Below are 16,048 nucleotides of genomic sequence, written 5' to 3'. Positions count from 1 at the left end.
TTAAAAATTGAATATTGAAAAAAAAACACCTTTAAATCTGTAATTAGCTTACACAACTAAGCTCATAAGAAAGTTATGCGAAAACGTCAAAGACAAAATCAGGCGGTACAAAAGACAATAGTTACGGAAAAGGCAACACAACATTAGAGATCCAACCTTAAGGATTCTTGTACGGCTACCCAAAAAACAATTTTCGGTTACCCTTTAAAAAAGGTATCAAATCTGTTGTTATTTAATCGGAGAAATACGAAGTGAAGAAATACCTTTTTATTTTATTTAGTAGATGCAGAAAGACCAACATGGTAAACACTTGCTGCATCTTAAGTTCTTTTCATCAATTAGGGAACGGTCAATAATAATAATCCTTTAAGACGACTCCTAGTCGGTTAGAATTATACCAAACACCCTTAATTGCAAACCTGTCAAATATCGTAGTCCCGAGAATATAAGGAGGCAACAAAAATTGCAACATGACTGAAAATAAAATGTGATGTAAGATAAGTGCCATTCATACAAATATCATAAACATTGGCCCGACGCAATTTTCGATTTATATATCACGATTTAAGTATCTCTTACCATTGTCGTTTCTTATTTTGAAATATCTGTCACGTTATATTTGTGCTTCAAACATATATTTACAAATGCATTGATTATTAAATGAAACAGAAAAGGTAATTCCACATCTCCTTCTAGCCTGTTCCATATAATAAAGAGAAATCACATTTCGAAGTTAGACGTTTCCTTTGCAAAGAACACAGCAAAACGGAAATAGATATTTAACTGAACTTCTAACAAATTCAAAGCTTCGGTGTAACACCAGATATCGATTGCGTGTTTCTGAAGCACAGTAAAAAGCTTAAAAAAGTTAGGGGATATAAATGAATTTTAACGAATATATCCTCCTCGTTGTTTACTTACGATACTCGTATTTTGTGTTTTTCAGTGGTCGGACTTAATGGGGAAGTATTGGTCATCTACAATATTTCTCGCTACTGCGACGATATCTATGAATGCGTGGCCTTCAACGACATATCCCCAGCTGCGAGTCGAGAGATCCGAGTGGTAGTTGAATGTACGTGCATCGGGGCTCTCACCGACACAAAATAACGAGCACTCACCCACAAGACCTTGACCCCCCTAGGAGGGGAAACTAAGTGACATTAAGATACCCACACGGGAGATATTTTTTCTAACAGAATTGTTTTCTGTGACAATTTAATAAGTGTATAATACATTGTCCCCGCATGTTGCAAGTTACAAACACGAAGTTACAATACTTGGTATTTTGTATATTTTGCATCACATTCGGGTTCAACTGATGTATCATCAGCTTAACACAACGACGAGAATAAATCTCTTCGTAAGCACGGTTCCAACCACGGTTTTTAATATAATTATCACAAAACTATGTTTAAAAATATTTTTCGCAAAAGTAAGACATACACAGTATTGCATCTATGAAATTTGGTTATCTAGATACTGTAAACTTAAAATGAATTACACTGCACCACAAAGTTTTTTCTTTCTTATTGGACTCATAGGTGGTGCTAGCGGCCAGAAAGGTGTAAATCTAAATTGTTCTTTCTACTGTTGTTATAAAAGAGGAAGTGCGCAAAACCCTGTAATTCTAGGAATTCTATACATAAAATGCAATAAGAAAATGATTTAAAATAATTCATTATCATGAGGCAAAAGTGAAAAAAATAAAGATCGAGTGGGGTGGGGGAATGCGTTTTATTTAGAAGTGAGAAAAATTCCGATCTTGAAAAACAATGTTATTAGTCATGCATACTAGTTAACGGTACTGTTTAAGATTGTTCGATCATGCAGAGCTACCAGGGACCAGAATCTGAACCACGCTGTCGTCTGCAAAATGTATGGTGTAAAAACTTTGACCACAGCTGTGCGATCATACCATTAATCTCGTTTGGATAAACATTAATCTTTACAGCACAGCTAAGAATCCAGTTGTACTATTGATGAAACCTAATTAGCTCTATTTGTTTTTCGAGTCTACGACGTTACAATTCATCACTGCACTAAAACGTGGTAAGAATCTATTTAGAACTTGTGGAAGCATAACACACCAATCTCTCTGAGGAGAACCAGTATACACGTATGCTATATCAAAGGTGGTCGTTCAAGTACACTTCTGTAGTGCGATAAGAATTAACGTAAAACAGGATATAGAGTAAAGTCCTTTACTATTTGCAAAATGTAACAGTTCTGAGAGAAATATTCGCCAAATAGCACTTATAACTTACTAATGCAAAATAAAAACAAAAAAACACCAATTTGGATGGTGAGATACAGTACAGCAATGTAGTATTAGGGACAAAATAAGCAAATGCAAACATTTAAAAAACCAAACAAAAAAACCCAAAATCAATCTGCCTATTAAGATATTTCAGGTTCAAACAAACAAACAAACATCATTTTGTGCATTATTAGACTCAAACGGTTTTTATATATCTATTTGTGTGTATAGCCTTTTCATACGTGTATACAGCTGACGTGTAAAACTAGCTAAATACAAAAAAATATTAAGATATTATTTTATGACTAGGATAGTATTGGAGTCCTACTTTATTAGTAACTTCAAGTTGTTGAATGTAATAATTAATAACGAGTAGTAGACTCATATATTTGTTTTAAATACAAATTGTATCGTGAAATCAAAATATAGTCGTCACATTAAATTATTAAAAAAGACACAAATATCAAATAAACAATAGCACATATGTTGCCAGATTCTAGATGATCGTTTCATTTCTGATAAGAAACGTCGTAGATTCTGAATGTTGCAGCATAAAATTGTTTGATGTATTTTCACACGTAAAATATGAATAAATCAATTCTCGTTATTCATTATTACGTATTTAAATATCATTTATGGCAAATATATCAGGAAGAAAATATCACACTGGCAAGTAGCGACATCAATGAAACATGCTCTGAAAACATTTAGCGAATAATACACAACAGATAAAACAAGCGAATTCGTATGGCATCATTACCTCCACATCATTACGGTATTATTGTCTGGTTTTGACTGTAGGAGAGAGCCTAGTTTTTGCCCCAGTCCATAAATCAGGATTATATCTGTGAGTGTCTGAGCTTGGGTATGCATGGGATGACTTCTCCTAACTGATTACATTGTAAAACCGCATATAACACTTACAAATAAAATAAAACAGATGAGAAATCGATGTAGTAAAGATCCGGCTTTATGTATATGGTTCTAGTACCGGCATCTCAATTCATCAAGCTTATAAAGACGGCCACATGCCAAAGTGATCATAGCAAAGCAATTGTAAGCACCCCCACATCAGTTTGGAGATAAGCAATTTGCCTGGTATGGTTGCTCCTTTAAAAGTGTTTCACGTCCATTGTTAGTTTATTATAAAACACATTTTAGGAAGCCCATGTAACAACCCAATGCTATCGACCCCCAAAGTCTGCTAGGTTTGCCGCACCGGGTTCGACGGGATGTAAGGGGATTCGCCTGTCTAGTAAATAACAGTTTTACCAGGGAGAAAAATCTCATCATTTTTGGCATCAGTTCTGATAGACTGGTCGTAGAGAGATCACACTCTAGCAGTGTTTCACAGAGTTTGACTACCTGAGCCAATACCATGTAAAGACATTTGTTATCGTCAGCAAGACTCTTTCTGTATAATCTGGTATACAATAACCCACAGGACAGAATTACACTCAGAGTACTGTAAAAGTGGACATTTTCGCGTGTGGAAATTTTCACGGTCGGAAATGTTCGCGTTGTGACCTTTCCACACCGCGAAAATGTCTATCTTTACAGTATGTCATACATAAACCTTCGTCGCTGAATAGAGAAATACTACCCATAGCATACCTCTGTCTCTACAATTTAAACTGATTCTAATAAACTTTAATATTTATTAACGAGATTGTATGGTTGACAGAAAATATGACTTTCTGTATCTAAATTACTCATTGGTTAATGTTTATGACACGATCGTGCACATTCTGTTTAATAATGAAGTACACAAAGTCATTTAACACTGCTTTATCATCTTAACAAACACGATATACAATTAACACTCTAAAATTAGCATGACGTATAACACAACTTTCGTAATTACTCAATGAATGATGTTTTCAAATTCGTATCAGATATCATATGCAGATAATCTTTCAGCACTCATGATCTTTCATGTAATTATTTCACGTTTCATCTTTCAGTTGCTCCAGAAATATTTTTGCCAACAAAACGCATGGGACAATACCAGGGAAAAGAAACAATACTTGAATGCCGAGTGACGGCTAACCCTCAAGTGTATAGTACTTGGAAGAGAAATGGCGTAGAGATCACCAATAATTATAAATATAGAGTAGAGGTTTACGAGGAAGACAAAAACACTATCACCATCAGCTTAAGGATACGACAGATTGACAAAGACGACTACGGACCATATACATGTAAAGCTTCAAACTCTCTAGGAACAGATATGGAGGAAATGCTTTTATATGGTATGTTGTCGCTTATATATGTGCACTGATGTATGTTGTGTACAGAAAAAAACAATTACTAAACTGACTGCACTGGTGGATGATGTGTATACAGGAATCACTTACTAAACTGACTGCACTGGTGGATGATGTGTAAACAGGAATCACTCACTTATCTGAGTGCACTGGTGGATGATATATACACAAGAGTAGCTCACAAACTGAGTGCACTGATGTATGAGATGAACAAATGAATCACTCTCTAAATTGAGTCCACTTGTTTATGCTGTGTTCAGATGAATCACTTACTTACTTACTAGAGTGCACTGATGTAGGATGCAAACACAAGAAACACTCACAAAACTGAGTGCACTGGTGTATGATGAGTACAGAAAAATAACTCAGTAAACCTGGTCCACTGGTGCATGATGTGTACATAGGAATCACTCACTAAACTGAGTGCACTGGTGGATGATGTGTTCACAAAAAACAATCACTTAATATAATGCACTGATGTATGGTGTATACACAGGAATAACTCACTAAATATAATGCACTGATGTTGGTGTATACACAGGAATAAATCACTAAATATAATGCACTGATGTATGGTGCATACACAGGAATAAATCATTAAATATAATGCACTGATGTTGGTGTATACACAGGAATAACTCAATAAATATAATGCACTGATGTTGGTGTATACACAGGAATAACTCACTAAATATAATGCACTGATGTTGGTGTATACACAGGAATAACTCACTTAATATAATACACTGATGTATGGTGTATACACAGGAATAAATCACTTAATATAATGCACTGATATATGGTGTACACACAGGAATAACTCACTAAATATAATGCACCGATGTTGGTGTATACACAGGAATAACTCACTAAATATAATGCACTGACGTATGGTGTATAATCAGGAATAACTCACTAAATATAATGCACTGATGTTGGTGTATACACAGGAATAACTCACTTAATATAATGCACTGACGTATGGTGTATACACAGGAATAACTTACTAAATATAATGCACTGACGTTGGTGTATACACAGGAATAACTCACTAAATATAATGCACTGATGTATGGTGTATACACAGGAATAACTCACTAAACTGAGTGCACTGATGTATGATGTGTACATTGTATTCACTTAGTTGAGTGCTTTAGTACGTGCTAATATGTAACAGGAAGTACAAAATGGTCAATTGAACACTCTGACGCATGATTTGCCAAAGGGAACGCTCTAAGTTGCGCTGAAATATGATCAGAAACAAGAATCTCTTAAGCTCTGATGCATGGTTTGTAAAAGGGAACACTCGCAAAACTGATTGGGATAATGTGTAACAAGAATTGAAACGAGCTGATCAACGATGTTAAAAAGAATCCCGAATATGAGTTCACTGGTGTATGGTTTGTGGTAGAAATCACTAAACTGTGTTCACGTGGTATGGTAAGCAGTAATAACTAAGTGCACTGGTATATTGTTTGTGGTATAAATCACTAAATTGAGTGCACTGAGAAGTGTTTTTTGTTATAGTTGATTTAATAGAGTGCACTGTTGTATGATATGTAGAATTAGTCACTTGGTAAATTAAGTACCGCAATACTAATTGATAGTATGAAACAAATATAACTCACTTTATTAATGAGTAGACTGATACATTGATATGCATTAAGATAACTTAAATGAGTGCGTTGACTGACGATTTGTTAAAGCACGTACTTGATAAATTGAGTGCACTGCTGTATACTGTTTTATATGTTTTATATCTGTTGAATCAAGTAAACTTTGTGTCGAATATGTTACAGGGGAAACCCGCCTTCAATGGATAGCGACTAAGTACGTAAACACAACCTGACGAAATACCCTGACATTTCAAAAATATATCTAGATCATACGTTCATGTTCATGACTTTTTTCTTCATTAGGAGTATAACACACTTATGAAACAGTATCTTACAACCTGTCTACATACAGCTACCTCCCAGCCAAGTTATATACTGTCCTGCGAATGTTTATTCAGCTAGAGCTACACCTTCCTTTTTATTATTTTGTAGAGTACTTGCCCCCCAAGACTGATCCAGCAACAACCACTACAGATCGAACCTTTGAACAACAGCAGCCTCGGCAGAACCAACAAAACAATGGTGGTGTAGACTCTATTTCTATCCATAGGATCGACACTCAGCCGGACTATCATAATCAGGGTAAGAATACAATACCACACCGCCTTACTGTAGTGGTACCTATGTTTTTTTTTATCTGTTCAGAAAAAAAAGATTACGTATCATTAGGTTCGATAATTTTCATGGAAGTGATTATTTGTTCTAAATGTTTGAAAAATAAAAGATATTTTTGAGAAGGCCGCATTTATTAGTAAAATGGGTCAATCATGTAAAAAAAAAAGATTTCTTTTATATCACATATTTTGTTTTTCGTGTGTTACAGGTTTATATCCGAGTCAACAAGGCAATGGTGGACACACGTTCTACGCATCCGGTCTAGTGATCCTTTTGGCTCTTCTATCGATTGTGTTTGACACCTGTAGGTGACCATTTGCATCATGACACATGCGTGACCTTTATAACCAACTTCCCATTTGTACATATCATTTAAACTCATCACCATGTATCCATCGATTATCAGTATTTCTTCATGTTTATCATCAACTACTACAAACATTCCTGTACACTGTTTAACCATTCTCTTACGTCATTGTTTATCACATCGATATCAATATAAGGTATGTTCTAACCTTTGCGAATATCTACAGCTGCATTCATTTCAAAATGTTTAAGATGTATCCCAATATTTTTGTTTTACTTTCCTTATTGTTGATGTACGTAACAAATGTATGCAGAGTTTCAACTGTACCTTGGAGATTTGGTTTATTTCTAAATGTTAGAGTAGGTTCCCTTTGATCACACTCTTTTTTAGAAAGGTCCTCATTCTATGTGTAGAGTAGACTCCCTTTGATAACCTTCTTCATCGAAAGGTTGTAATTCATAAATAAAGAAAGCCCCCGTTGATCATACTCTTTATAGAAAAGTTGTAATTCATAAATAAAGAAAGCCCCCGTTGATCATACTCTTTATAGAGAAGTTGATATATACGGAGTAGATTTCCTTTGATTATGCTCTGTTTGAAAAATGTATTTTATATGTACAAAAAAGAAGACCGTGCCAATGTTTTAAGTCACGTTAACGTATTCTGTCGACACTGAAAACATGAAAACGGTAATTCAAAAACTGTGTGAAACGTGTGATTGCTCAAAATTTATTTTGATATTATTTCCTTCTGTCCTTTAAGATTGTAAACATTTGTAGATTTTCCAAAATTCCGCACAGTTTGTTGTTTGAACTAAACAATACTTATAAAACTATCGTATTCATTTTTTTAGCAGGAAAACTTCTACATATACGACAACTTTGAGGGACTGTCGAAAGCAGTTCGTTTTAGATATGTTTGAAAGAAATCTATCCTTAACTTGTATAAACAATTAAGACTCCATGACATTTTTATGTTAATATATGTTTATTTTAAAATATGCATACATTGCTTGAAGACATTCTCTGTTTCTAATCATCAAATATTTAGTACGGTCGGCTTTTTGCAGAAAATAAACATTAAATAGAAACTTGTCCGATGTGTTTTTTTCAGTATAAAGTATCAACTTACATTGTCATACAGATCAAGCTAGTCACACAGCTTGGCACAAGTTACATTGAGTATTTTATATATGTCGCTTACAAGTCTTAAGCCAGTTGTGATTACGACTTCAGCGTGAACCGTTCCATGTATGTTACCGTACATCTTGTCCCACCACGATCAACATGTGTGAGTGCGATTGTCATACGAATTAATTATTTATAGAATTGTGTAATTAATTAACACTATGTAAAGAGCAAATAAGTAAGCGTTAAGGATGAAAGTTCCATTGTAAATAGAAGTGTTTATATAATAATGATAGTGTGTGAATGTGTAAAAATTATAAAAAAAAATATGCAAATGACTGTCATGTGGAATATAGAATGACTTAAGTATGTAAGCTGTAATGACTTAAGAGAGAATGTGGTTCATATTTTGCATACTTTTTATATGTTTATCAACAAAACAACACATTTGTTCTAGTTACGCAGTTGAACTCACGTTTTAACAATTGTTCAATACTATTCATATTATTCTCCATCGTGAAACTTGTCATGGGGAAACAAATAATCGGGTTTCCCTTCTACAATGACAATAAAAAAAGTATATTGTATTATATGCATGAACATGTAACAGTTGGTGCATACAATGTATAAAGAAGAAACTTCAAGTATAAAAATGTGTTTCTCTATCAACGCCCTTGCTGTTCATTCAGTTTACTGTAAAAGTTGACATTTTAGCGGTGAGGAAATGTTCGCGTTTTCCGCGTGGAGTTAATTAGCGGGAAAATATCTGTTCGCGAATAAATATTAATGAATTATATAAAGCCCAGTTTTATAGGATATATAAGTTTCTTACATTTTTTAATGCGAAAATTTCCACATAGCAATTTGTTTCAAGAGTCTTAACGTGAACATTTCCGCACGCAAAAATTACCACTTTTACAGTATAATGTCAGTGGAGCTGGTATTTGTACTGTCACATGTTCTATTTAAAGGACGCGATTGGCTGAATTAAGTAATATAAGCCTGTTCATGTTTTGTTATGCATCATAATATTATCAATATAGAAGTTTGATGTTTGAGTAAGTTTGTGAGCAAATGGTTAATGATAGATTTAAACTGATGAGAAATTTGTTTAAAATAATATTTAATGATAGGATCAAAGAAATGTTAAGTAGTATGCAAGACTATTGACTACCGCTGTTTTGATGTTATCTGTATCTATTAAATGTTCATTGCCTATGTATCTTCTTACCCTCTGTCATAGTTCCTTCACATTCCTGATTAATTCTTTATTGTGTTAAGGCAAAGGGTACCATTGCATCAGTTTTAATCGCGAAGAAGTGCTCAACTCAGATTTTGTTTTCAATTGGAGGAAACAACCAAATGAGGTTTTCTGGCTTAGAGTAACTTCCCCTGTCATGTTTTAATGGGATGTGCTGTCAACAAATTGGACATTATTAGGACAGAGTCATATATCTTAGATGACAAAGTTTATGAAGCGTAGGTTTTGTAATATAATGGTCCTCAGTTCGTCCTCCTGTTTTTTTGTTGTTTACTTTTTTATTTTATTTTCAAACATTAAAATTTCGTACAACTGTAATTCTGTAAAATGCATGGCAACAAATGTCATTTATAATACTTCTTTTGAAAAGGGCTTCAGCAAATATTTGACGATGGTATTATTAGAGTTTAACTTGATGGTTCCCTTTGCCTTAATTACCTTTCCTCAAACAAGCAATTATATATATACTGCATACCGATATTGTACATAAAGTTTACAGCACGCTGTATTTTTTTTCAATATAGGAAATGTTTGATCGAATGAAACAGTAAACAGATATTTTTTTTCTTATATTATTAAATGGTGTATGTACCTAAAGTATAACAATCATACCACATTTTCAATTGTTCAATAATATATACTTTTTTCGCGGTAAATAATTAACTTAACGATGTCATTATAATGTTAAAAGTGTCATAATGTCAGTAATCTGGTTTTTGAACGATTTTAAGTTAGTGACAGTTTTTCGATATCAAAATTGTGATTTCACTATGTTTAAAAACGAGTAGTTTCACGATATTATACACTGGTCTTTTCACGTTATCATTAAAAAGAAAGTCTTAAAATGTCATCAAGCAGGAGGTTTCAAGATGTCATTAATCTTGAAATGTCATAATGTTTTTAAAGGGGTAGTTTAACGATGTCCTAAGACATTGATCGGAAAGTGTCATGATGCCATTATACTGGCAGTTTTACGATGTCACAATACACTAAGTGGGTAGTGTTACGATGTCAGTATATTTTTAAATTTTCTGTAAAAAAAAAACAATATCCCGAGATTTCATTTAACAAGATGCTTTAAACGTTTTCATTTATCCAACCCAAGTACACTGTTTGAGTCTTGTCTTTCCTTGATCTCGTTATAAGGATGACAAAGCCGTTGCACATTTGCCTTCTAATAAGTTGTAAGCGAAAGAAGCGTAAGCGAGTTCAAAATGTATTAAAATGACTAGTATTTTTCTTGCAACAGTGTTGTTTTATTTTAGCATGCATTAAAATCGAACATACTAAGATTTTTTACAATAAAGTTATCAGGTGATATTATTGAAATCAATTAAACTTTTTTTTCCTCCATATTTAGAAATTTACGTCATTGACTGCAATACTTATCATGTATGCATGATAATAATGTAAATATCAGCATGTCACTTTGTGTTGATTAAGCTTGATACTATTGTTTCAACTCAATTAAGTTGTTTGTACAAATATATTATCATACTTGATTCCAAACAAAGCTGATCATTTGCCATACAAAAGTTGATAATGAGTGTAGTACCGTATTAAGAATAAAAAAAAAATGTTGCCAGAGGTATAAAACAACGTTAGCTGTTTCATCTGTTAGTGCTGTGTTTGTTCCTCTAATTAATGTAATAAAACCCAGAGATTAAATTTTGTATATGACGTATATACTGATTCAAAAGAATGGTGTGACACCACAAAGCAGTTGATTTATACTACAATAAAAACGAATGTATTCATGTGTTTCTTACTGCCATGGTTACAGTCTAAACTCTCAAAATCTTATTATTCCGCAATTTCTCAAAAATCCCTGTTGACTGTTGTACATTATATCTAATCAATTCCTTTTTACGTGGAAAACAACATTAACTTGTTATTTTTTGCAAAAGAACTTTTGGAAAAAATATTTTTACATATGAATTTGAGACGAAGGTATAAATAAATTGTTAGAAAAGTTGAGTTCGTTTTTTATCAATTGAAAAGAACATTATCAATAGAGGTTATTTTTTCTTTTCTAAATTTGAAACAACAGGTGTGTTTTTTTCGAATTTGATATGATTATGAAAAAAACGTTGAGGCACACTACCGAAATAAAAAATAAAAAGGAAAATATAAGTTAGGTCAATTAATCTTATTTCAGTTATATTATATTAGCATCGTATCTGGATAACCTTAATTTATAATTTGTTAAGAACATTGTATCTTTATTAATAGCGCATTGTTGATGTGATAGTATATAGGTTTATATGGCAGATTTAACGAATGGAAATGGAAGTTTTTATTTCAGTTATAAATAATGTAACATCTGTTTTGATTTTCCCATTCATATCGGTAGAATACGGACTAAATGTTTAATGTTAGATTGTTATTTAAGAAGACATTGATGAGTTGTGAGTGTGAAAATTAAAAGAATTTATAAATGTGTGAGTTTATATCAACTTGTGACATTTCTTGGTTGCATTTTTAATGAAAATAATTCAATTTCACATTGTAAGTCTAATATAATTGGGAATTGTCAGATTTCAGAAATATATCCCGAAGTTAATGCTGATAGCGCATTTTATTTACATCACCCCACATAATTAAAACTTAGATATGTATGATGTGAGAGACATATGTCGTTAAGCGAGCTATGCTTGTAAATATCGTATTATGACATGCTGCTGAAATAAAGAAGGTCTGAATGATAAGTTCCATGTTATATTTCTATTTTTACACTCACCTTATGTTTTCACTATATACGAGACCATATGAGACCATTACACTTGCTTGGTGACAATGACGTCATATTAAATGTACTCTGATGTCACATTTATAACATTTCGAATCAATATTTCATGTTACTAGTGTGCCGCCAAGCCTATTGAAAAATAATCTCAAATTTGAATTGGAGATAATGTTTCACGAGGGTGAATCGAGGAGCAAAACATCATCTTGTTTCCCTAACACAAGGGTTATAAATAGTTCATTCTGCCGAAATAAACAATACCACAATAGTTCAGATGATTGGGTTGACTCGCCATTGCTCTCGTTTGCTTCAGCCTCTCGGAACTCAATTGTGGTGTCTTTTGCCAGTGTTAGTAGAAAGTCTCCGGATAAGGAAAATATGATCAGGGAAACTCGAGCGCGTGAGGAGAAATGATGTTAAATACATTAGGTAAAATAACACGTTCTTGGTTGGTTGTACCGAAACATTGACTGTTGGTGTATATGCATATTTTGTTTCATAATTTCTCTAAATAATAACAGAAATGTTACATTTCTCATTTCCTAAATCGAACAAATGTTTTTGTTTATCAACTAAATCAGGATTTTGTTTCTAATGTAGAAGAAAGTTTGTACAGTGTAAGATCATTGCTAAACAACTGGCTATCGTCGAATGTCCATTTTGATGATGGAGCAACTGTTCAGCAGAATTGTTCTCAAATAAAAAGCAAACCCGATTTAAATATAATTTTTACATGTACAGTGTCTTACATGTACCTAAACAAAATCTGAATTTTAACGAAAATGTCTTTATTCAAGTTGAATTCACACAAGACGCATGCTTATAGGTTAGGGTAATTCGAACAGTTGACAAAAATCATTAACTAAAGGTCCATATAATGAATAATTGCTTAAATGCGAACATAAGGAACGAAGCATATTTAACAAGTATAATATAATTGTTGTTAGCGTTCTGCGAGTCAAAATCTAGATAAAAAAGCAGCTGCAACAGAGCATAAACATATGTTAACTGGTATAGAAAAAAAAATCTAACTTTATTTTATGAAAGTGATATTCTCATTTGCATATATAAATATGGAGAGTTCCTGATCCAATGATGTTATCATAAAGGATATTCATGAAAAGGACGGTGATAACCAATATTTTGTCATTTACAATAGTCACATGCAGACAGTAGACCATTTTTGAAGCAACTCATACTTACCCAATGGCAGATGATTGATGAGTTCATATTTAGCCGGCAAATAGCGTGGAGTTGTAAGAGGATTTGTTGGACGTTCTAACTATTTTCTTTCCGTTTTTGTGTCGAAGGGGATGTAACTCCTACTAATTCTTAATATCGACTCTAAATTCCATACAAGGACTAAATTGTTAAAAGTTCATATCATCTAATAGCCGAATATTTCATATATTGTTTCTACATTTTAACAAACATTTAAACCTTCTCATCAATTGTTATTAAGCCACGAAATATGGGAACAACAAATGAATACTTTTGGCAACAATTTTACATAACATTCTTTTCCTTTTCCTGGCATTAGTATTGCAGTTAATGCACGATAACACTTTTTTTTGTGTAAAAAATTGATAGGAGGTTGATATATAATACTCCAATACATTTAATTCAAAGAAGCAATGTACAGTATTTAACTTCATATGAATGGCTTCATCATCTTTTTATATCTACATAGGCAAGGAGACAGAATCCAAATCGGATCAGTACCCAAATCGGATCACTCTTTACAAAGTTACTCTTAAATCAACAATTACGTCAACAGTTAAGTTATTACAATACTGTATAATATATAGTTATGCATCATATTTAGTCTAGAGATGATTAATTTTAAAGTTCAGATAAGAAGCATAAAAAGCTTAAGAAGGCGTATTTCAAACTCATAAACGGCGCGTGCTAGGACTATGTATTTTGTTTTGAACTCTAGGAATAAATTCTGAATATAGAAATATTCTTTTGTGGATACAACCTTAAACCAATATAATTCATCTAGAGAATTTCCAATGAATGAATAAAAAAATTGGTTTGGTGATCCAATTTTGGTTCTGTCACCTCATATAGTGTCAAAGTGTCTAGTGTAACACAAAGCATGTTCATAAATTGATATCTCTTAAAATACCAATCATAGGAATCAGGTCGCTCAAAGCATTATATATAAGCACTAATTCAAAAAAGTGTTTTAGATGTTATGTATGAAACCGTATTCTTTCTAGTATAAATTATTTGTTTTGATCCCGTTATTCTGCGACCATTCAAGTAAAAATCAGTAACCATAATTTCGTTCTATTTTTGTCGGAAAACAATCAAAGCAAATTACCTTTATTTCAAATTATCACTAATGAAACCCAGATATGTCATTTGCAGTATATAAGTCAAACAATTTCATTACCTTATAAAGACTCGTATAACATGAAACATTTAATCTTTGAAGGTAGAATATATTGACCTTTGGACATGAAAGAAATTACATGATTTTCAAACCACGAACTTCATATGACATGTTATAAGCATCATTAATTATGCTAATGCAGTGTAATTGTATGGTAATTATTCTGACTTCCGACCACACATACATGTATACAAATACACATTATAGAATATTTGTTCCAGATATTTAAGATGTCAATGTATGTAAAATGTTTTGAATCATGACTCGGTGCTCGCATTCAGTACCTATTTTCACACTAACGGTATTTATAGCATCATAATGATATGGATAGCGACAGAGTCTCAGTTGTCATTCTGTAATTATCAATAAGATTTGTTTAGATCACTTCAACTTATATATAAATAACAATCAAGTACGACTGTCTCTGTTTAGAATGCCAATTGCGAGAAAGTGAAATGTAAGATACCTGGTAAATTAAAACATTGCAGAACTGCAAATTTCTAAAAAAAAATAAAAAAAAAATCATATCAAATTGAAACCTCTATTTTATATCATCTGGACATTAAAACAAATCTTATCCAAATGTCCAATGCCTGTTTAATTAATACAGGCACATCCTCGGTAACGCTACGTGTCATTTATACTGTACAACGTTTCTGTTTCACGGTACACTGTGTGTGATACGCAAACGAAGCACTTATACTTCGGTTTAATACCACGTTACATTCGCAAGGTACAATTTTACGTTACACACTTTTTATGTTTCTGTCTAGCCAAAAGCGACCATGCTATATTTGTTCGTTCACTAGCTTTTAGTGGCCGTTCGTGATCACACAAAAGTACACCACAGCACAGAAACAAGTAATGATGCCTTATCTGTTAGCCACACAAGTGTTCCATGGTACAGAAACGAAGAAACAAAAGCTTCACTTTTGTTTTGTATTAAATGTGCAGAATATACATGGTAAAAAGGGAACCTTAAGGTATTTCATACGGACTCATGTCAGTGTATATAGTAACAAATGTTTGTCAAAGGGCTCACAACTATTCCTAAAAATGAAAAAAAAACCAGAAGTTGCTTGGTATATCCAAGTCAAAAATAATGTCAATAATTACCTTTGCAGATTTTTTTTTGTGGCAAATATTGTTGATTTGGTCAGAAAAGTAACTTTTGAATGCAGAATTTGAGTGGCACAAAATTGCATTTAATATTACAATTCATGAAACTTACCTGTACATGTATTTCTAAAGTATCCGTGTATTAACTACTATCCAGAAAAATGTAAGAAAATGCTTCAAATCTCAAGAATGATGGCATGTATTTTGATTGTAAATTTTTACAATAATTCATAAAGCTAACAAGGCTATTGATACAAGTCAATCTAGATTATTTGAGTGAGAATCTGTAGTGAATGGCGTACAGGTAAAAATCTCACTTGCTTTGCATG

At 32.7% G+C, this 16,048-nt stretch overlaps 1 protein-coding gene across 2 annotated transcripts in view; it reads left to right on the top strand.

Annotated features, from left to right (window-relative positions):
• Positions 1-12,161, top strand: part of LOC110454239 (lachesin-like) — a 218,478-nt gene extending 206,317 nt beyond the window's left edge. For both annotated transcript variants that reach the window (XM_021503653.1, XM_021503654.1), the window contains exons 5-8: positions 947-1,075; positions 4,225-4,512; positions 6,576-6,725; positions 6,967-12,161. In XM_021503653.1, coding sequence (XP_021359328.1) covers positions 947-1,075; positions 4,225-4,512; positions 6,576-6,725; positions 6,967-7,070 — 671 coding nt within the window. In that variant the 3' untranslated portion in view covers positions 7,071-12,161. The remainder of the gene's footprint in view (positions 1-946; positions 1,076-4,224; positions 4,513-6,575; positions 6,726-6,966) is intronic.
• The last annotated feature ends 3,887 nt before the right edge of the window (positions 12,162-16,048 follow it).

This window comes from Mizuhopecten yessoensis, unplaced genomic scaffold (assembly GCF_002113885.1).
Source record: "Mizuhopecten yessoensis strain PY_sf001 unplaced genomic scaffold, ASM211388v2 scaffold7725, whole genome shotgun sequence".
In the NCBI taxonomy this organism is placed as follows: Eukaryota; Metazoa; Mollusca; class Bivalvia; order Pectinida; family Pectinidae; genus Mizuhopecten; species Mizuhopecten yessoensis.
The sequence above is the reverse complement of the archived record's forward strand: the minus strand, read 5'-3'. Positions and strand labels throughout refer to the sequence as shown.